The sequence below is a fragment of the Nothobranchius furzeri genome, chromosome 12 (assembly GCF_043380555.1).
Source record: "Nothobranchius furzeri strain GRZ-AD chromosome 12, NfurGRZ-RIMD1, whole genome shotgun sequence".
NCBI lineage: Eukaryota > Metazoa > Chordata > Actinopteri > Cyprinodontiformes > Nothobranchiidae > Nothobranchius > Nothobranchius furzeri.
Window position 1 is genome coordinate 3827383 of NC_091752.1, and position 23879 is coordinate 3851261.

The 23879-nt window shown below is 44.8% G+C and overlaps 1 protein-coding gene across 5 annotated transcripts in view; it reads left to right on the forward strand.

Moving 5' to 3' along the window:
* The window catches only part of LOC107375408 (serum response factor), a 50365-nt gene extending 27724 nt beyond the window's left edge, over positions 1-22641 (forward strand). The window contains exons 3-8 of one of the 5 annotated variants that reach the window (XM_054750841.2): positions 13126-13366; positions 19284-19448; positions 19663-19773; positions 19992-20189; positions 21892-21968; positions 22281-22634. In XM_054750841.2, coding sequence (XP_054606816.1) covers positions 13126-13366; positions 19284-19448; positions 19663-19773; positions 19992-20189; positions 21892-21968; positions 22281-22376 — 888 coding nt within the window. In that variant the 3' untranslated portion in view covers positions 22377-22634. Of the gene's footprint in view, positions 1-13125; positions 13367-19283; positions 19449-19662; positions 19774-19991; positions 20190-21891; positions 21994-22280 lie in introns of all 5 variants that reach the window. The other 4 variants (XM_015943916.3, XM_054750840.2, XM_015943913.3 and 1 more) reach the window with 4 other exon arrangements.
* Positions 22642-23879: the final 1238 nt, after the last annotated feature.

A 23879-nucleotide genomic window follows, 5' to 3' on the forward strand; every position in this document is an offset into this window, starting at 1 on the left:
ATGCTTCAGTTGCTTATACACCCAGCTGTCCCATCATGAAACACGCTACCGCGATTCTGTACTTTCTCATTTTAGGTGCCTGCGTCTGGCTCGGGAGCACGTTGCTCAAGTATCTACCAACAAATCTCAGTTCAATGTTCCGGATATGACCGCATTCAAGTTATCTAAAGATTTGTTGGCCTTAAATTTGTCTGCATAGACTATGATTTTCTATAAAGTATACAAGGTCATGTCTCTATTTACTGAGTGTTAGCTTATTAGTGTAAGATGACCAAATAGGTTTTTGGAACTTTCTGCCACCACTTGGGCCCCGCCCACTACAGGGTGGGCCATTTATATGGATACACCTTAATAAAATGGGAATGGCTGTTGATATTAATGTCCTGTTTGTGGCATATTGTTGCATTGACAATCCAACACAACGGGCAGCACATTGAACACATTTTATAAGTGGTCAGAAACTTGTAAATAGCTCGTGAAAGAATACAGTTACGTTAAAACCAAGCACACCAACGTTTTTCTTGTGAAATTCCCAATGAGTTTGATGTGTCACATGACCCTCTTCCTATTGAAAAAACAAAAGTTGGATCCAAGATGGCCGACATTAAAATGGTCACCACCCATCTTGAAAAGTTTGCCCCCTCACCTACGTTAATATCACCAACCATTCCCATTTTATTAAGGTGTATCCATAGAAACGGCCCACCCTGTATATTGGAAACATGAGGTTTAAGTGAAGTTCTTCTCTTGCATTGATAAATGATGGAGGTCTGTGCTTCTTGGGATAGTTTTTCCCACAAAGTCCACAACCTAAGCGCCTGCATTGGGCATTGATAATAAATGGTCGTTTGGCTTTCTGGTGCAGAAGTTCTATCACCTTTGTTTAGAGCAAATCCGGGTTATTTCCCTCGTGCCTGAAATCGAGAAGTTATATTTCCCAACTGCTCTTTTTAATATTGCGAGTGTTTCTGCGGCGAACGCGTTTATTACTTTTCAGCTGCGGTTAGTTTCTTCCACCTAATCTTCTGACGAAGACGTCCTGTGGCGGGCCACGAACGTCATGGAGGAGAAATGAGCTCCTCCAAAAGCTAGTGAAGCGCTCCGACGGGATTGATGCTTCAGCAGCCGAGCAGCTTGGTTTACTCTCGCTGACGTTAAACATGGCTGCAGCCTCGGGGAGATTTTACTAAGTTTTTCATTCAAATGAGGCAGAAAAAAATGTGAGCAGGTGTTTTTAGAAACATGGATGCAGAGCAGAGCCGGTGTTTGTGCTGTAGGGCGCTTCGGTTACAGCAGAAGCTTTGGAAGGAGAAAATGTTTGTTGCGCAGTCGGCACATCCAGAAACGTCTGAAGGAATTATGGGAAACACAACCGTTAAAAACAAACCCCTCAGAGGGGGCCTTTCTTCTCAGCATCCCTCAACAGAGTTTCGGATTGTTTACGCTCGGTTTCTAATACTAAACAAAGATTTTTAGTATTTATTTTTTAGGAAGGGTAGTAAATCCCATCTCTCATACAGGATCTGAATTCTCTGCCTGGTTTTCCTCTCACCCCTCTCCCTCCATCCTCCTCCTGCTCTGCCTGTCGTTGCTGCTGAAGTTTGTTTGTTGTTGCGCTCGTTTCGGCCGCTCACTTTGCCTTCGCTGAGGCGGAGCAAGAGCTTCCAGGCGGAGGACTCTGTCCTGGGAAACGCACTGTGGAGCGTGGCGTTCCCGACCCTTAAGCAGCGACTGCCGTTGGTTGATTAGTTCCATATTCACAGGTTTGTGCGCAGCATGGTGGACGCGTTCGACGGGGAGGAAAGCAACATTATGTCACCCCCTACCCCCTCCTTCCACCTCCTTATTTTACAGCAAGCAACTGGACAGGTCAGACGCCATTGGTTGCACCTCCTCCACTTGGGCTGCCTTGCCTTTTTTAGCAGTCCCAAATGGAGCTGCAAATTCCATGTTGCTGGCAGGGTGACAGACTGGGAGACGGGAGCCAGCAAATGGGAGATTAGGCGAGGGCTAGCCACCAGTAAACTGCACAATGGCCTCTCCAACCAGCACTGGACTGGCCTGCCAGTTGTCACCTTCAATTTGGCTGATGAAGGGAGTCATTTGTACCCTGATTTGTTTAGATATTCTCTTATTTCCTTTTTTGTAATTGGACTGAATCTTGGGGGGGGGGGCGGGCATCAGGGGTCTTGTACAGAACATTTAGGAAATGAGCAAATGGGAACCAGTTTAAGGAAAGGGCTCGAAAAGAGTGCACCAGTAAGCTTATTGGAGTGTTTACTGATGTCCAGCACTGTGTTGCAGCAGCAACTATGGTTACCATAAAATACATTTATCATGTTATTTGCTTTTTTTGTTATTCTTTGCTCAATTTAGGATTGAGACAGATTTTAAAATGATAATAAAACAAAATTTGTTCTAAATAATTAATCATTTTAATTTCTTGTTTGCTGTGTCTTCTGCAGCTGGTACAAACCTACAAGGTTCTCCAAATTCAATGCTTCAGTGTTCCTGTGTGAAAGTTATAATTATCCTACCCACTTTAAATGTGTTCCTGAATAGCCTCTGTGAAAAGAAACGGTTCATGTCTGACAGGATTGATAAGCTAATGGCTAGTTAAAGTCGTATGTTTGAATATTATTTTAATTGGGTTCATTTAAAGAGCAGTTTCACTGAAAAATAATTATTATTGATGAAAATTATCAATCACTGAGTCTTTAAACGTGGAAATAGTCTCCTACACCTATCTCCTGCAACAGACGGTGAATCTCTAGGATTAGAAAAGCCTGACAGATCTACGTCACAGTGTCATTTAACATTCACGGACTCAACCATCATGACTCACGACGGGGAAGGCTGTTGTTGGTTTAACGTCCAGGAAACAGCAGAGAAAGTCTCTACTAACGGAAGCTAACCATTAGCATTAGCAACTCTTATCTGTGGAGTTAAAACATCAACGTTGCAGAGCAAACAGTCACTTATAGAGTCGTGTTGCTGTTGGCCAGTCAGAGGAGAGATGTCCAAATATCAGAAATATCAGATGACAAATCCTGTCGTCTGAAGCTGCTTTCTCCTCCAGCTGAATTCTACATCCTCAAACAGGTGCACCAGAGCTTTTTTTCCCCCTATCGAACAACTTACAAGGCATTCATTGCTACTAGAGACCACTGCAAATGGAATAAGAATATGAATCGAGTTGGCATTTAGTTCTGTGATTATCTTATGTATTTACTTCGTAAAAGTAGATGTGTATATATATTTTTATTATTCAGCCCAAATTGGTTTTGAACATCTGTCTGTTTTAGTACCGTACTTTCACGACCATAGGGCGCACCGTGTTATAGCGGGGTGGACCTTTAAAGCGCCCGAGCGCCAATGGCGCAAAATTTTCTCGTCGGGCGGTAAATACTTGACGACTTACCGTCCGGGTGGCGCCCAAGCTTTATTTGTCATTTACACACCGGCTTTCACCTACATCATGGCCCCGCCCTGTAGGAAGCCGCCGTTTTAGTTTCGTGCGCGTGAACCTGCGCGCCTCTAGTCACGTTCTGCACGTGTACGATTCGTGCACGTACTGCACGATTCTATTTATAGTCACGTGAACTATAAGTTCACTATTAAAGACGAAGTGGAACCACGCTAGAAACACACAAGCACGCAGGAAGATCGCGCCACCACAGGGATGATATTTCTTGTTGAAATCTCCGGCAAAACGCTTTAAAACTGGTGAGGAGAAGCGAGACAGTTCAAAACGTTATGGAGTAGAGAAGCGTGTGCGTAGGTGGAATGATTCTTGGCGGTTTAAAGAAGACGGGAGGCGCAGAGAATGGCCGTGTTCGAGTTGAGCAGCGCCTCGCCTGGAAAACAGGCGAGAGCAGACGGAAGCAGCAGGGGGCGTGGCTGAAAGCCGGCGTTTAAGGCCGGGGACACACTGGCCGCGGAAGCGCCGCGAAGCGCCGCGAAAATGGGACCGCCTTCATTCGGCGCCCTTGTTAAGCTATTCTATAGACCACATGGGCCGCCGAAGCGCCGCGAATCGCCTCGCGCCGGCGCGCGCCGGCGCTCCAGCCCGCGCCGTGCAGCGATCATTTCGGCGTTGGCTCTATTTTTTTCGCGAGCCGCGGGTGAATCGCGTCAATTCTGGCAGGAAGTCAAACGTAGACATAAGAGGCAGGCCGGTAAAGTTAACAAAATAAAGCATTTCAAAATAAAATTCCGCAATAGTCAAATGTGTTCGTAAACAGACACTGCAGAAAAACCACACGAACACGCACACACATACACACACATCGAACTTGTGTGCGTGTGTGACCACGTGAAGGGGGGAGTGGTTTTGGGTGTCTTTTCACCAGAGCAAACAGGACAGAGAGGCAGAAAGTCTGAGGCAAGCAGTTAGGATGGATGACTTTAAATTAATTATGGAAGTTGAGAAACACAAGGAGCTGTACGACCCCCGAAAAACATGATTGTTTACGTACCCATGTCGGAAGAAACTGCTAGGATACAGCTGCAGAATTGGAGCGGGTTCCAAGAGATTCAACTGGCAGAAACAACTCATACCATAGGTTCACACACACACACACGCGCGCGCGCACGCGCACAAACACTCAAACGTAGGAAAAGAGCTGAGAAAAGGCAGAGAGGAAATGGAGGACACCAAGTGTTTAAAAGAAAAACTACAGCTGAGCCGAGGCGCGCCTCGACTGGGGCGCGTCTGATCTGAACTGAGGAGCGGCGAGCAGCGGCCGAATTTCGTGAGCGATTCGCTTCGCAGCGCTTCCGCGGCCGGTGTGTCCCCGGCGTAAGTCGGACAGATTTCCTGCATGTGTAGCTCGGGGGTGACGGTGGCTGAAGATATCGCGTTAGCATTCACACTTGTTCAATTTTAATTCTGGTGCCTGTTAGCAGCTGAAACACATCCTCACGTGCTTGTGGATATCATATACTGTATATGGAGACCTGACTGTAATAATAAGTAAAGGTTAGCAGCTGTAGCTTCAGTGTGCTCATAGGAAACGTGACAAAAGAACACAAAACACTTTTCTCCTTATGGCCTATATTGTTGTCATCATCAACGTAACATGATTTACAGAATACATGTGACCAACTAACATTTCATGTTCTACCACCGGATGTTTGGATCAGAATATGAACCAATCAGATCTTAGATCAGGTGAGAGCCAGGCGTTTCCCGTCATCCTCTAGGTTTTGCAGCCGAGGGAGAGCAACTGCAGCGCCTTGCTCCAAAATTTGCGGCCGCCTTGATCTCACAAGGTTATCGTTGCCTACGTAGGCATGACGTCAGAGCAAGTCGGCGTCAAGTCGGACACAAATCTAACCGGCATGCACTGCTCGCCGATCACCGCTGGTCTAATCTGAGCAGAATTGGCTCATCTCGAACACAGCCAATGGCTCGAGTACAGCAAAGCGGAGTTGGTGATGTACTGCGTTGTATGCCGGAAGTATGCGACGACAAAATCGAGTTTTGTTGAGGGAATAAACAAATTCAAACTCGAATACGTTATTATGTTTGTGAATGTGTACAAAATAAAGGTTTATTACATTTAAAACGGTTCAGTTGTTATTTTGACTCGTTTTGGCAGCTGACCAGCGGGGCCGGTAGATTCTTGGCGGGGCCGGTAAATTTTCAGAGTTACCGGCCCGGCTGGCCGGTTGGTTTTGAAGTTAATGTCCACCCCTGTGTAGGGCACAGCTTCAGTTACGGGTGTCTTTTTGGTGTTTAACTCATACAAAAGGCACACCGGGTTATAGGGCGCGGTAAAACGTTCCGGTAAAACATCTGTGCGGACTCGGGACTCGGAACATATCGGTGCAAACCGGACATTGTGAAAATTATAAGCAGCCAAAAGCATGCTTCACTTTACTGGTCTAGCCCTGGTTCAGACCTGGTTTAGAGCGCACGTGCACTTCCTCGTTGCGTGCGCTGACGGCTCGTGCTCTTCTTATGGGCTCGACACACGGGAGGCAACGTTTGTCTTCCTTGAAAATTTCTGAAATTTTTATAAAAGCTTGAAACTTTAACAGAAATTAGTCAAAACAGAGTAACATCTGAGACATGGAAGTGAAGTTTTGACCATATTTGGATCCTGTTGGAAAAACGCCAGTAGAAATAAAGACAGAATGAATGAAAGTTGAATCTGTTCATGTTTTGATTATAACTGATGCTAATATTGTCTGTTTATTTATTTTAAGGTCTCGTAGAGCAATATTTGTGTTTGTAAGAATCTAGACTGCACACGGTGATAGATTTATGCCCAAAACTGCAATTTGATTTCGTCGTTGTTGTAATAAATACAAGAAAGTGATTGTGATAAAAATGGACGCTGACATCATCCGTCTTACACCGCCTGTTATTTACAAGCAAAATGTAGACTTTCTGTAGCAGAGAGGCTCTCAGACCTGCAAGAAGTTCTTAACATTTTTAACAAAATCGCTGTAAAACAAACACGTCCGCGGTGTTAAAGTTCCCAAAAATAACATTCACACGAAGCCCTGAGCTGTAGGAGGTTGGAGCCGTTTGGAGATGACTGCTAAGTTTCTCCAAGCTGAGGCCATTCAAGAAGCCATCTACAGCTAGCTGGGTGAAAACGATGACCTTTACTCAAAAACACACTTCAGAGTGGCAAAACAGTCCCGTTAAGTATTGTAATATGCAAACAGTTCAGTTTTTGTGTGTTAAAGGAGAACATTTGAAGAGGAGATGAGAAACCAGGAGCTGCTTTTGTGACTTTAGATGTAAAAGTGTCTGGAGCAGCAGAAGGTGGAGATGGAGCGGATGTTTTAGAGGATTCACACAGACTCTGACTGAAAGCATCACACCACGGCGGTCTGTTTACTCTGCACTGCGAAATCAAAGCCAGCCTGTTGATCGACTCACCAGGTGACCGTCGTGGCCGAGTGGTCAAACAAGGCAGTGGGTCAGTGGAAGCTCTCTTATGTAGGTCACAGACAGACCATCAGAAGTGCTGGCCCTCCCGAAGCCAAAGCTCGTGTCCACCTCTAGCCTCAGCGGCGACACGGCTACAAAGAAAGCAGATGCTCATTTCTCCCTTGAGAGGCGCTGAGCGGAAAACTGGGACATGGTGACCTCGTCGTGTCACTGAGACACTTCTTCTAGATAACTGAAGAAAATTGAGCATCTCGCTTGGTTACAGGGACAGAATCATTTGGTGCATTTGATCTGATCTGTAACGTGTCGGATGTCTTTATCTGCACCCCCCCCCCTGATCTGACCCAGAAGGGGTTAATTCCCCCTCCGAGGTGCTCAGGTTTCCCTCCAGCTGTCTGTGCCTTCAGCTGTCTGTCCTCCGGGCTGCACCTCACTCAGGTCTGTCCCTCCCTACTACACACGTCTGTTGTCCTCTGATGTCCTGCAGGGACGCTTCCTCCCGTTTGTCTCATTAGCTTTGGCGAACACTAAAGGGGAGGGTCTCCAGTGAGCATGCAGACGTGAGACAGCGGCGTCATGCTGTGTTAGTGATCATCAGCTGATGGCTCAGCAGTTAAAGGCTGTAAAACAGAATTTATGCTGTTTTCCTCTTTGGTTTAGGGGGGGGGGGGGGGGGCAACTGTGAGCACTTTGTTTGCCACTCCCCCTCTGACACTTGAGCTGCTGTTTAACTAAAGCGGTGAAGGACCTTGGACTAACAGTCTGGACCTGTGCTGCAGACCAACAACTGCTCGGATATTTCTGATGACATCATGAACCGCACCTGCACCTCAGCCTGAAACGCTGACCCCTCCCGTCAGACGTAGAAAACACGAACCCTCGACATCACCCTCTGAGTTTCAAGACTGCAGCGAGGTAGAAGCGGCTGCGTCAGTTACCGTAGCTCCGTTTACACGTTTGCGTGATAGTTTGTGGTTGAACGTCTTATCAGTGAGTCCAAGCTCGATCCGCCACCTCTCACCCATGTAATCAGTCACATATAAAAACCAACACTGCTTTTGCCAGGACGAGTCGGCTCCACCTGCTTTAAAGGTTATTAGGCTTAAATGAAATCTGCCCTTGTCCTAACCCACCTGTTTTTTGCAGTGTATTGTTGACTGACGCATCAGATGGCCAATAAAATTCAGAAAGTGGTGATCTCTCACATGAGGGGATGGATCTGAAACTCTTCTTCTTGCTGTGTGTTTTGTCTTTTTAACACCTTAATCTAACTGCTGGAATGTCTCCTCAGTCTTCACTAGTTTCTAGAGGAGTGATTTACCACTAACCCCGTGTTTCCACGGGAGCCGTCAGCAGCACGTTACTGCAGCAGCACGTCTCGCTCGCGTAAGCTGCTGCTTGGCCCTTCCCACGAGACGCGAAGCAGCAGGGGAGCAGCTGTCACCGACAGAGCACGAAGTCACACGAGTGACTTCGTCAGTAAACACAACAACAAGCAGGAGAAAACTACAACATGGTTTGTGTTTTATGTTCTGTCCGTTTTATAATCGCCAATACGGACCTGAAAAACAAAGGAGACCGCTAGCTAGGTGATAACTTCTCACGGGGACGCACAGTTAGTAACCTTTTTTAAAAGTAAAGCAACCGGAAAACAGTATGTTCTTTATTCTGAAAATCTCTGTAGCTTCTCTCCATTTCCGCGTCCGATTTCCTGTCTTTCCTTCCCCAAAAATGTCGAACTTGACCCGTTTCAGAGGCGTCGCGCGTAGAAAATAGAACCGGCGCGTAAAGGCCGCGACATGCTGCTCCTGAGACGCGGCCGACTCGCGCAGCTGACGGCTGCCGACGGCTCTGGTGGAAAAGGTTCTGTTGACCACAGCGGTTCCTATCAGCAGCTATGACGTGCTGCTGACGGCTCCCGTGGAAAGCCGGGGTAAGTCGAGCAGCTCAGCTGTGTTCATGATCTAAAACGTACAGGAAACGTGCTGGAAGCTGACGTCAGCTCCACTCCACTCCACAGCTCCCTCCACCAGCAGGTAGCAGCCCGGCAACTCTGGTGTTGCAACTGCGGTATTCTGGCCACACAGGGCAGTGGGGTCTTGGTGCCGTGTCATTAACCCTGTAACAGGTCATTTTAGCACATACTGGCTCAAGAAAATGTCTGAAAAATATGACAAAGTTGCATATTATCCCTTAAACATTAGATTACGTCGTGTTTCCGGCATCGCAGCTGGACGTGACTACCGCGTGAACATTGCGTTGCTCTAACTTTGGATTCCCCTGAATCCACCTAGAAACTCCTAAATGGCTCCTGACATGGAGACCTGGTCCCAGTGGCGGTTCTACATCGAATTACTCCCCGGGCGAGGCCCCCTTTGAGCGCCCCCCCCCCCCCCCCCCCACCACCACCACCACCACCCCACCTGCATGAACACACGCATGTTTTCTACAAACAGGCATGTTTTATTAGAACGACTACTGAACATTCATTTTTCTAAGTTGCACATATTTACATTAATTACTATGAAGTTGTCAGAATGTAAAGCACTATACATTATGTACTGTATCAAAATATATAGAATCAACTATACAAAAACAAACAATAACTAAATATTAAGAATATATGAACATAATAGATAATAAATATTCTAAATAGCAAAAATATTTCACACATAACAAACTAAAGATAATCACTACAGCATTGCACTTAGAACAGAAAACACAAACTAAAATTAAAACCTAACCTTGATGCAACATCATCAATAATGTCATCACATGAAATCTGCTCCCCTACTGAGTGATTGATACTAATCAGAGCCAGGTTAGTGAGCCGCCCCTGAAACATAGGTGACCTCAGGTATGACTTGATCAAGTTTTGAAAAGCTCCTCTCAACTTGAGCCACAGTGACTGGCAGAGCAGTCCAAAAGTTGGGGTAGATCTCCAATAGATCTCATGATCCATAATATTTTAGAATGGCCTCTGAAATTGTAATTTAAACTGACATAAAAAACTGTAGACTAACAAAAATGCCAACTTTTACAGAACAAATCATGTAAAAAATAATCAGTGCAGCCATCTGCAATAAATAAACAGGATAGTTAGTGGTGACTGGGGTGTTTTCTTCTGCTTGTAGAATTGTTTTATTTATTATTATGTGAACATGATCAACATGTGTTTGTTGTTGTTCAGGCAGGCCACGGGCTGCAGTGAGCATTTAACAATTCCTAGTTTGAATCAGTAAAAAACGATTCAAGGACTTTTTTCGAACCATTTGAATATTCGTTTCAATATTTCAGCCCTATTAGCTCTGTTAGCAATTAGTTGACCAAATTTAACCGTTAAAATTCCAGTTAACTGGTTCAAAAAATTGAAAACATGCATCATGAGAGCTACTTACCTTTATCTTTCTCCTCTTTTTTCTTTTTTTCCCCCTGAATGGGGCACCTGGTGGTTTTAGCTTTTTTATGTTCATCTCTTCTGTTTGGCTCTTGACTCAATAAGTTTCCTTTAGTCAGGACTAAACAATTTGACCTTGATGGGGGGGTGACCACAAAATCGTTTTGTTTTTCCTTTTTTTTATTCGGCCATTTCACACAATTCAGAGAAACCTGAAAGAATGATAGGCCTGTGTTTATGATATTATGAATGAAATATGGAAGAACGTTAAGATGTGATTGACTTTAGCCATGTTAATACAGTTGATTCAGCCCCTACCCGCTCATTTATTTGGGAAAGACGCAGAGGTGAATTCCCCCGCCGCACCCCTCCCCTTCCTGTTCTTCATAGACACACGGAGCACGGAGCGCCTGCAGCTGCAGGGGGCGCCAACTTGCTGTTTCCAATCCAGACACTGTCATATGACAGATAATAGAAAACCTCGGTGCTGGTGGTCCCATCCTGCTGGTGCAGCTCATTAGTATGGTGTGAAGTGTTGGCGTACGTGCATAGACCCTGCTATGGAAGGTTTGGGTGTTCTTCATACTCTCGGCCTGACGCCCACTCCGCTGCCATCATGCGGCCCACTCACCAACACATCCTGCTCGGCTGTTCAGTGGATGTGCGCATTAGCGCATGGTGTGATGTTACATCCCCCCTTCTTTTGATCATCTGCCTTATTCCTTTGCCTTTTTCCTGCGGCCAGCTAGTTGTCATGGTAACCCAGCAAAATAAGCGACACGGCGATGCATTTGTTGTTGTTCTGAGCAGTCGGATCAAGCAGCATCTGGGTTTTAATTGCAGGATGAATGAATGAAGCTGAGCGTTTGGGAGACGGGGCACCGTGATGAGGTGAGATCTCTTAAGGCATTAAGGAGCATTTTGGGTCGCTGCCTTGTTCTGTAATTAATCCCTGCTTGTGTTTGGGTTTCATGCGAACACATCAAACGGCCATTTTCAGACGTTCATTTGGACGTAATTTGTTCAGAGAAATGCTACTTGATGAAAATGCTCTTTTTGCATGTAGGTGCAACTGAAGCGGTCCCGGCTGGTTTTTCTAAATTGTTCAGGTCATTTGGATTGGAACTGTTAAACCGGCTCTGGTCCCCGTCAGCAGGCCCTGGATCCTTCTACCACCCACTCTTATCGGTTCAAAGAGCGGAAGTCCCGTTTTGTTTTTTAGGCGATGTTGTGAAAGTGAGGTTGCTTTTGGAGAGGCTGCATTGCGAGATCAACGTGCCTGAAACCGCTGTTTAAGTCCTAGAAATGTTTGGTTGTGTCCACCCGGTCTGTTTTTGACGTGACACAGTCTAAGCCTCATCACTTCCTGTCTGATGGTGGTCTGCGATCATAGTTCACCAGCTTTGTTCTGTGAACACGGCTGTCTTAAACCTTAAATACCAGATGGGGACTTAAATTGGCATCATTAAGTGGTGCAGGGCCTGTATTTGATATAGCGCCTTCTAGAGTCCTGGAACCCCCCAAGGTGCTTTACAACCCAACCAGACCCACACATTCACACGCTGGTGGTGATGAGCTACATTGTAGCCACAGCTGTCGGTGATTTGACAGAGGCCGGTCCCTCCGAGCGCCTCCAGTAGGCGAGGTGGGTTGTGTCAACGACAGCAACAGGCTGAGCGGGGCTCGAACCTGCAACCTTCCGATTACGGGGCGAGCACTTAACTCCTGTGCCACCGTCGCCCATTACCACCTGTTGGCAAATAACATCAGCATTGTTAGAAATGGTGTCGTGATGTGGTGCATTGTTGGGTAGAAATCACGTAAAAGTTGTAAATTTTAAACTTTCAATGGAATCAATTGGTTCAAATTTACCAAATTCAAAATGGCCGTCACATTCAGAAGAGTTCTCCCCGCCCACGCGCCACGGACAGATCTACCCAGCTGCCTCTTTTTGGGTCTCTTTCTGCATGATCACAACCTTCACCATGTCATCGTCGGAACTCCCCACGTCAGCTGTGGCTACAATGTAGCTCTGAAGCTTGGTTTATGCTTGACGCATTCACTTTCCGCGCGGTGATGCGGCTCGCGGCTGGAACGCGCTTCACAACTCGCAGCGTTTTATGGTTCGTGTGGCTCGTCTCTGCGGTGAGACAATATTCTCCCAAACTGTAGGGGGCAGCATGGAGCTCTACGGCATGCATCCAACACTACACCATAGTAGAAGTAGAAATTACTGTTTACAACATGGCATCCCAGCATTTTTAACAGCGTTCTCATCTTTTCCGACAGTGCGTGCTATTTCTCTCCAAGAATTATTAACATGTTGATCACGGTGATCTTTGAGAGCTGAATCATACAAATGTCTGTATTTACCAACCTCTGCCGTACTAGTTCTTGCCGGTCCGCCATGTTTTTCCGCGTCCGACCGTCTGCGTGGTTAGAAATTTTCAGAGGTGCGCGTTGCGGAAATTCTGGGCCGTGCGGAGGCGCGGCGGAGGGACGTGGTTGTTAAAATGATGCAACTTTTCCGCGCGGAGCCGTGCGGACCTCGCGGACGCGTCAAGCATAAACCAACCTTTAATCACCAGTGTGTGTGAATGGGTGAATGGCTGATTGTGCTGTGGACCACCTTGGGGGGGGGGGGGGTTGCACAACCCTAAGAAGGAGTTATAAATACAGGATTTACCAACCATGCCGAACAACTTAAAGCTTGCTACGTGGACCATTTGACTACTTTTGAATCAGAAGTGAACAGAAATCAGCCCTTAAACTCACACCAAACCCCCCCGACTAGATTCATGTTTGGTTTCTCCCGCAGGACACCCTGAAACCGACATTCACAGTAGCCAGCCTACCGGGCACCACGAGCAGCGCCCAGCCCACGGTACCCACCACCTCCACCACCATGCAGGCAAGCAGCGGAGCCTCATTTCCCATCACCAACTACCTGGCCCCCGTCTCGGCCAGCAGCAATATCAGCGCAAACGGAACTGTCCTGAAGACCGCCGGCGCCTCCACGGGCGTAATGCAGCTGCCCAGCGGCTTCACCTTCATGCCCGGTACGTTTGTTCTGCTTTCCTTTACAGTTTTCTTCACTGAGTCACTTCATTTATTTTAATGCCACTGTGCTCTAGAGCTTATTAGCTGATTAAAATTTAAATGGCATCGCAGCGTGACCTCACCCCTCGCTGTCTACATCACGCAGTAGCTCTTCAAAAACAGCCACCGACGCTTGGAGCTCTTGGGTTTTTTCAAAGGCCGCAGTATCCAGGGGAGCCACGTCTGTTGGCAACTGGCCCGGCCTTTGATTGTCACTTCCCAAACAAATAATTAGATGAGAGGCGACACGATGGAGCTGCAAAGAGGGCTGATGAACAAGACCCATAATTACTCATGAATATGCAACGAAGGGTCAGCGGCTTGTGCTGAAATTATAATTGAGGCGTATTTTGTTGAGTCGGATCTTCTGTTTCCTGAGCTAGACTCGTTTATTAAGGGGATCCCCACTTGGTACAGACGGTAAAGAATACAACTATTCGTGTTTCACTCTGTAGAAAACGTCCTGAACATCCTCTGTTTGGAGAAATTGCTAATGGCTAGTGCGAGAGCATCCAAGACCAAAGTGTGTTGCTGCCAGGCGTTGTGCTCCCTTTAAGTGGCTCCAGCCTCTAAAACTTCACAGCAGTTAACCCTTTACTTCACCATCTATGATTCACTATTTCATGTGAAAACTTCACAGGTTTCTGTTAAACTTGACTCCTGAAGCACTGCAATATTTACACATGTAAAAAAAATAAGAATTACATATGAATTCTGTGATGTGAAGCTGACAACAGCATAACATAAAACTACAAATATGACCTTTTACAGGGTATCCGCGATCCTTAAAAAGTCTTAAATTGGCTTTTCCAAATTTAAGGTCTTAAAAATCCTTAAAAATGACAAATAATCCTTAAATACAGTTTCCAAAGGTCTTAAATTACCAACGGCCCACTAAACAAGATTATTTTATTTCTATAAAATTTTCATGAATTCCTAGTTGGAGTTCAGCATTTTTTGTGTACGATGTTGCCGTAAGCGGAACCGTACACATTCAGTTGGTTGTGATAAGGGGCTATCTTTAGATGAGCATGTTAGCTGGTTAAGCTAGTGGGTGCTTGCGCCATGGGGAAGGGCAAGTTTAATGGTAACTGGATGGCTAGTCCCACGTTCGCGACGTGGTTAGCACCGGTTCCAGGCAATAGCTGGAAATTATAGCTTAAATTAAATTTAAAAAATAGCTTAAATTTGGTCAAAGTGGCCTTAAAAAAGGTCTTAAAAAGTCTTAAATTTGGCTCCCTTAAACCTGCAGATACCCTGTTTTTAAATTAACCCTGAGATGGAGATTTTCAAACAGAACAACAATGGCTAAGTTTGAATCTCAAGTTCCTCTACACGAGTATTCTTTATTTCTTGGAATGAAACAACACCATTACCTCACACAAATTACAGCAGGCGAGCATTCAGACACCGTAACATGCTGCTGTTAGCTAGTAGGCTAACGCATGGCTAATGTGTCCCCACAGAGGAGCTAAAATGTCTGTTTGTTTTTTTAAAGCAGACAGTCACTTTTACTGTGTGCAAACTGGGCGTTGAACATGCTAGAAAAGACGGCTGCATGATAAGCTGCCTTCAAAACGAACTACTTTGTTTTTCGGGTCTCCTTTGGCTTATTTTGCGTCTGGCGTCGCCACAGCGAGTCGGTAGTCTTCGTTAAGTCCCAGTTCACAGCGGCATCTCTAACAGAAACGCGGAGTCAGCCGTCAGTGAAAGACACGTTAATAAACACAGGAGTTACAGACGGACAGCAAAACGTCAGGAATTCTTATTCTGCAGTAATCATAGACATAAATACGTAGAAGCGACATTGGGTGCTGGATAGCAAAACAGTGTCGCCGCCATATTGGGTGTTTTTCTCCCTCTCCAAACCCAACATTTTAATTATCATGCCATACCATATGTCTGATAATAAAATGTGTTTTGTAGTTGAGTAATCATCTTCTTCAGTAGAAATAAACGCACTGGGGGTGATTGGAGACCCATCCAGTATGGTACCTCAGTCCACGTCACGTCTGTTGGTGCGTTCCAGTTGTCCTCGGAACGCTTTTTACCAAGATAACTTAACCTGGAAATGGCGCAATGAACTTGGAATTCTGAGCTGCGAGCTCGTGGGTTTCAGAGGACCCAGCGATCCCAAATTTAAAGATGACTGCGCCCAGTGCTACCAGGAAGTAGTTATCTTTATTTTTTTCTCATTTATATGTTCTGTTTTCTTTCGTTTTGCTATTTGACAGCACCGGTAAGTTGTTTATTGTTATTAATAGTTGCGTTGTTGAAAATTTTAACATTGTCGCCTAAATTGACCGTTGTTCATGTTTTTATTTATTTTTTTTATCTTTTATTTCATTCACAATGTATAAAATAAACACAAACAAATACAGGATACATTAACATATGGAAAAAAAAAACATTTGAATGAAAAGGAGCAGATAGAAGAAAAAATCTTATGATTTCTGCCCCTTTTTACGAAATAAAATTATCCGCCAAACAAACACAATATAACCTCAGTCACTTTCTAATATTTTCACGTCTAATCTTTGACATTATAATTCTCCTTTTCATAATTACTAACTTTTTAACTTTTTCTGGCGTTTATATTTTTACATTTGATTTGTAATGTTTTTCTGTTTGTATGTGGAAACTCTCGAAGGGCGTGCATGTCGCTATTATTTAGGTGCGGAGAATACTTTGTTATAGGGCTGGGCAATAAATCGAAAATTGATCGTTATCGAAGTTTCTGACTCTTATCATGACCTTTTTTCCCATGTCAATAAATTTGATAATTTAAAAAAAATGTGTGTAAGTTGGCAGCGTTCATGTCCCTTTAAGAAGCTGTACGACTCAACGTAACACGTGACAGCGCCATCTAGTGGACAACTTTCATTTCTGCGCACAGTTATCATCCATTTATCGTTATCGAGTTGAAATCCTCAATATATCGTGTTGATTTTAGGCCACATCGCCCAGCCCTACTTCTGGTTTATTACTGAACACTGGTGGCGTCCATTTTTTCCGAGTTGGAAGCTGCAACGCTAAACAAGCCCGTTACGTCATTTTCTGCTCGGAAACTTCCGAGGAACGCAGCATCTGTATATGATGTCTGTGGTGCCGACAACTACTGATGTTATGCAGATAAAAGGCTGGCCGTGGCGCCGTGTGCACGGGAACGCGCATCACAGCCTCATGATGAGAACGCCACTTTTAAATATATTCATAATATTAACTGGATTTTATTTTCTAAACGAGAGATGTTTTCTGGCATTTTGGGATAAACTAAAGAAATTGCATAAATACGGAAAGAAGGAAATACCTAAATAATAATAATAATAATAAAAAAATAAAGGAAAGACTTGGATGTGTTCGCCCTTTCTCTTATTATTTTAAAGCTTTGCTGAAGTGTCTAATCAGGACTTGATATTGACAGATACTCAAAATCAAATGACTTTGAATCAGATCGGGAGCAAAACTAAATGTGCTCGGAACATCCCTACATGACCCCTACTTTCCACAAGAAGCAAAACGGCCGCAAAGCGTACTTCGCTGCAACTGGCCGTCGTTATCGTGGATGGCGTCCTTTCCACTGAACGTGATTTGGAGACATCCCAGGACACGTTGCTCACGTTTTGAGTCCATTTTTTACGTGCTACCCTTCAAGAATACGTCCAAGTTCAGATCAGTCCAAACAGGAAGTCAAACACGAAAGCAGTGTAACCCATCTGGAAGCTTTCAAAATAAAAGTCACGTCCTGTTAAACGTACGTCATTTCCTGTGAAACCTCTGCATCTGAGGTATAAACCACACACCTTTTGGATCCATGCTGCTGTGCTCTCCTGTGATTTTGTGACCTCGCGGGACCAACTGTGAGGAACACTTTCGCTCCCGGTTGCACGCCGCTCACGCGTCCGTAGGAGCTACATTCTAATTGGCTGCCAGCTCAATTTTCCCATTAGATGTAGATCTCTTCCATCCGTCCAGGAAGCTCATCTGCAGCATGTAAAATAATAAACATTCGTGCATTAAAATTGTCCAAAGTCGGCGAGTTCTGCTTCATAAAACCCTGACCTTGGTGTTGTGATTTTAGAGAGATGTTGAGTTTATTGGGGGTACACGCGGCAGGATGTCGCAGAATCGCTGAAGAAGTGAGAAATATTGGAGTCTAGCGGAGGTTCTGTTGGTCTGACCGGTTCTGTGCTGTGTCATAATTCCTGTCACAGCTGAGAGAGCGGGCACATGGTGCCCTCTAATGGGTTACGTATGTCACTCTGACAGCTTCTGTCTCTGCTGTTTCTCTTTGGGGGGGGGGCATTCTTGCCTTTCCCTTCGCCCAGCTTGCACTCGCTCTTTCTCTCTCTCTCTCTGCTCCACCACCTGTCTGGCACATAGCAGCAGTGCCAGGTGGAACAACCCTCCCTCCCCCCCACCCCCCAACAGTAAAAGCACCACAGTTGGCAGCTTTAAAAGTGCGGCCCGCCCCACTGCAGCAGCTGCCCGTGGAGACCAGTAAGGGTGTGACTCGTGAAATCCTGAAAGGAGCCGACTTCTGCAGATTTTAAACCAAACTGAACATTTTCATCGGAGCGCCGAGGTTTCCCGCAGTAAACGAGGCTTTGAAGGACACCAGCAAGTGTGTGTGTGTGTGTGTGTGTGTGTGTGTGTGTGTGACAACATGAGTTGAGTCACAATCTTTTCAGGCTAATTTGTGATGTCACTCAGCACATTGTGCCAATAAAGTTATTATTGAGAGTCTGCATGCATATTAATGAAATAGGGAATTTTCTCCTGAATTAAGGATAAAAAATCACTTTTATTAGGAATGAGTCTTTCTGCCGTGCCTCGATTAAAGGGACATTTCATCATTGTTAAAACACGTAATTCAGCCACATTTAAATGATTCAGATAAGCAAATACGGACAAAATTACCCAAATAAATACAAAATGTAGTTTTCAAATGATGAATTGATTTATCGTAAGAACGTTTGCCAAACAAGCCTGATCTCGAGACATTTAATGTGACACGCGTCAACAAGAAGTCACTGATCTCAAAAAGCAACACGTCGTGCATCATCGGAAAGGAATCCAACAACAAAAGAACCCAGAACATCTGGTGCCCTCACCTGGTTAAAGGTCGGAGGTCACGTTTCGCCAGTAAGAAAGAGAAGGGGTGGCATAAAGAGCATCATGGGAGAATTCCAACGCCAAAATGTCTTCCGGCCAAAAACAACTTAATGAGCACAACAACATGATCCTGCAGGACCTGGACCACCTGCTGTGATGGACCCAGGAATTCTGCTGTCTAACAGAACATCCTAAAGAACGTCCGACCTTTGACCTTATCAGGCCGTTCATGCTGTTAAACCCTTAGATGTGGCTGAATTAAGTTTAAACAAGCTTTTATCATAGGGTCCAGATGTTAAAACCAGAACAAATCTTGATGGTGATTGGTCATTTCATTGCTTATCTTGTAGAGGTGGCCTCATGATTTTCCCTGTTGTACTCGGATGTTGTTGCTAACACAAACAAAGATTCAGTTCCCCGACGCTGGGATCAGGAGGACTCGTCTGTTCCTGTAGAGAACGTTTTGGCGCGCTGCGCTCCCACATTTCAGAGTTTTATTAGCAGAAGAAACTCTGGCAAAAAAAATAATATAAATATATTGGTGACAGACTGAAGATCGGCTCCTTATTTGGAAGTCAGCGGTGCCGGGCGGTCCTGCTGCTTATCCGGCTTTGACCTGAAAACCTGCTGAAACCAGGATTTGTGTCTGGTGGTTGCAAAGAGCAGAAGATGATGTCTTTATGTCCATGTTTGTGTTTAAAAACTGCCTCATTTAGCTCAAACCCCATGTGTGTTTGTGTGTGCGTGCCCCCCCCCCTGCAGCAGGCACTCCTCTACCCCCCGGCACCCCCACCATTCCTCTGAGCCAGCTGCAGCAGCACTCCCTGGCCCTCCAGGGGCAGCATGGTCAGACCCTGGCTGCCGCCCCACAGCCACAGCAGGGACAGCAGGCTGTCTTCCGCTTCCCTGCCGCTGTCTCCCTCACAGGTGATCTGCTCCGCATGCTGCCACCACTCCACCTGCTTTCACGAATCACTAACACACCTCCACCGTGCCTCTGAGCTGACTCTACATCACTAATACTGGCCGCATGAAAGCCTTTTCTATGATCTGTCACCTTTCTCCCGCTGTTTCCTGATTGAGATGAATTTGATGTACAGTGGCTTTATACCCCCACCCATTGGCCCTTCTGTGTCCTCAGGAACAGGAGGTCCACAGCAGCTCCAGGCAATCCAGGTCCATCCCAATGCGCAGTCTACCCCCAACAGTGACAGCAGTCCAGAAATCTCCCACACCTCCACAAACTCCACCGGTGGGTCCCGTTTCTCTCTCAGGACTCCCTTCACGTTTTTGTAGCTTTAAATGTGCAGAAAGCACCAAATGTTCCAAGTGTGCATCAGTCATTTGGTGGAAAGGACACATAACATGACAGGAAGTCTGTTTAGATGAACCAGGAGCTGAATTTAAACATCAGGCGCCCTCTGCTGGACAACATGTGTACAATCTACCTCCCTCCTTCTCTTCCTTCAGCAACGGTGAGTCTCCCAGCAACCATAGTCAGTTCGTCAGTGCCTACGTCTGTGGCGGGTCACATGATGTACCCCAGCCCTCACACGGTGATGTACGCCTCCACGCCCACACTGGGCGATGGAGGACTGGCCGTGCTCAACGCCTTCTCCCAGGGGACCTCGGCCATGCAGGTGTCCCACTCGCACAGCCAGGACGCGGGTGAGATGCGTACATCTATTTATATTTTAATGAAACTCAGAACGCCTACAACCAATTTAAGCTTGGGCGTCGACATTTCAAGATGGCAGAACTATAAATAAGTTTTATACTTTTTATTTAACAACGGTAAATTGTATTAAAACATGTTTGTCCATATCAGCTTTAGTTGGACTAAAGTAATTTTGGCCTCATAAGTTATCATCATGTGAGTTTTATCATCACTAAATGGCTCATCTCTGCCATCTGCTGGTGTAAATCTGTCTGCAGCCTCTTAAAAGGTGCACTAGAGTGTAAAGCCACACACATTTAGCGTGTCTAATGTAGCAAAAAGTCCGTGTGCCTCCAACCTGCTTTCCTATTAATAGTGTTGTGGTCACGGAAAAACGGTTCAATCTGAGAGAAGCTGGTTTAACACGTGAGAAACAAGACATGCCCTTTTAAATTAGCATGTCCCAACCCACTTTCAGCAATACATAAACGTGATGGCAGTAAAGCTAAATGCAGAACAACGCTAGCAAAATCTGCTAACGCTGGCCAGAGCTACTGCTAATGCTAGCCCGAGCTACTGTTAACGCTGGCCAGAGCTACTGCTAATGCTAGCCCAAGCTACTGCTAATGCTAGCCCAAGCTACTGTTAACACTGGCCAGAGCTACTGCTAATGCTAGCCCAAGCTACTGCTAATGCTAGCCCAAGCTACTGTTAACACTGGCCAGAGCTACTGCTAATGCTAGCCCAAGCTACTGTTAACGCTGGCCAGAGCTACTGCTAATGCTAGCCCAAGCTACTGCTAATGCTAGCCCAAGCTACTGTTAACACTGGCCAGAGCTACTGCTAATGCTAGCCCAAGCTACTGTTAACACTGGCCAGAGCTAATGCTAGCTCAAGCTACTGCTAATGCTAGCCCCAGCTACCGCTAAAGTTCTTGTGAGACTAGAGGAAAACAACAACAAAGAAGAGTGTCTGAGCACAGAGTACGTTCGACGCGCACACACACAAAGTTTCAGATATTACATTTCGCACAGACTGGACCGGTGTCGGTCCGGGTCCCCCACCAGTTGGGTTTGTTCACACACACTTCCCGGGAACAGGGAAATCTCTGAGCACATGGGCGTGGAAAAAGACGCGTGGACGAGTCCGGTCATGAGCAGGTGTGTGGAGAAGTCTGTGGGGGTGGGGGGAGCGGTCTTTACTGGGTGATGAGTAAACCGTGTAAAGTGGTCTGTGTGCTACACAGAAACACAACTCGGTAGCAGAATGATGTTGCTGGAAATTTTGCTCAGTTTTATGGCTTTTTGCCAGACTCCGAACCAGGAAGTTGGGGGGGGGGGGTCAGCAGTGAGGAACTGGCAGCTTTGGTCAGAGGTGATAAAGAGCCGGCTGATCAGTCTTAGTGGGCGTGTTGGGCCGGGCCAGCGGACCACTGGGGCTGAAAAACCACCCGGTAGGAGAGGGAAAAGTACCAGGCCACCAGGTAGGAAAACGATATATGCAATGCGGGCCGAGCGGTACCAGATATGAAACCCATGATAGGCTTGGAGAGCGATCTGCTGTTCTAGAAAAACCTTGTTCTAAGACATCTTTAAAATGTGAACTCCACATCTTGTACTCATGTTAAATCATATCTTTAGCTTTATGCTTCTTAGTTTGCGCTTTAACTAAAGGCTCATCAGGTTATTGTCATTTATGTTTTCCTTTCCTCAGGCGCTGTCCCTCAGGTGTTCCTCACTGCACCTCAAGGCACGGTGCACATCCCCGTCTCAGCGGTGCAGCTACACCCAGTACGGCAAGAGCTGCATTTTACAAGTGAAACTCTCATATTCCCTCTGCAACCAGCATGCCACACTGAGCGCACTGATGCATCCTAACAGAGCACTGGCACACGGGCCACAAGTTTGATGAAACGCCACAGTAGCAAAGCATGAACATTAGAACGTGTTTTCTGAGCCAGTTTCCTGGTTTTGAGCAGTTTGAATATTTAATTTGAACATAAACATCAGCAAGCTTTTGTTGTTTTTGCATTTTGGATGTGGCGGCGTGTGATTGGGTGCCTGGTGTGCCGTCTCCTGACGCGGCGTCGTGTTGTTCTGCAGATGGTGATTGGCCAGCAGTCGAGCGGCAGCAGCAGTAACCTGACGGAGCTGCAGGTGGTGAACCTGGACGCCGCGCAGAGCTCGAAGAGCGACTGATCCACGGCAGGAGCTGTTACACTCTGCAGACCCAGGGACTCTCTCTCTCACACACACACACACACACACACACACACACACACCTCCATCTCTATTTATTGTGATGCCTTCCAACAAAATTTACCATCACTCTTCTGAATGTGACTTTTACAGACATAGTGACACAACAAAGGGCAAATGTGTGGCAGAACCGCACACACACACACACACACACACATATATATATATATATATTGTGTATATATATATATATATAGATTATATATATATATACACAATATATATATATATAATCTATATATATATAGATTATATATATACAATATATATATATTGTATATATATATTATATATATATATATATTGTATATATATATTATATATATATATATATTATATATATTGTGTATATATATAGATTATATATATTATATATATATTATATATATATACAATATATATATATATATTGTGTATGTGTATATATATATATATATATATATTGTGTATGTGTATATATATAATATATATATATATATATTATATATATACAATATATATATATATATTGTATATATATATTATATATATATATTATATATATATTGTGTATATATATATACTATATATATAGATTATATATATTATATATATATACAATATATATATATATATTGTGTATGTATATATATATATATATATATATATATATATATATATATATATATATATATATACATATATATATATATATATATATATATAATATATATATAATATGCAAATGCATAGGAAAGTTATTGCGATAGCTATCATTTGAGCCGGTTTCTGTGCGGTTAGACGGTGTTATTTTTGCGTGTGCGTTTTTTTTTTGTCGTTCGGAGATGAAAACGTTGCGAGGTGCCGCAGCTTCACACCAGCCAAAGAGACACTTGTTTGTCTGAATGTTCCAGTGTGAGCGGTTTGTGCACATGTCCGTGAACGCGGATCACGGTTTTGTAAACGAGCAGAGAAGCTGAAAACGATAAATTGAACTGTAAATAATATTTTTTTCCCCAAAAAAACAAATAAAAACGGTCGACCTGTACTTTTAGCGCGTTGGGTTTGTGCGTCGGCATGTAGTTATTTTTTACGTAGTGTTTTTTTATGTACATGAAAGTGATTTGCATAAGAAATATAATTATTTACATAACACTGTAAATTAATTTAACGCACCATCATATGTTTGTATTCTGTCACACTGTTTGGGAGCTTTCACTACAAGGCGGAGAAAGAATGCTGGATGTCTTTTTATTATTATTGTTTCTAAATCATGTAGCTGGGTCGTGACATCACATCTTACTGCTGTTCGAATCTTTTATTGGAACGAGGAAGATTTCAGGGCAGAAGTCGTCTTTTCAATCAGCGCGTCAGAAATCTGGCCCTCTGTTTAAACCGTGACAATCTGATGGAACGTTTAGTTTAATGTTTGTGAACAGAAACGAGAATATCGCCGATCTCCTG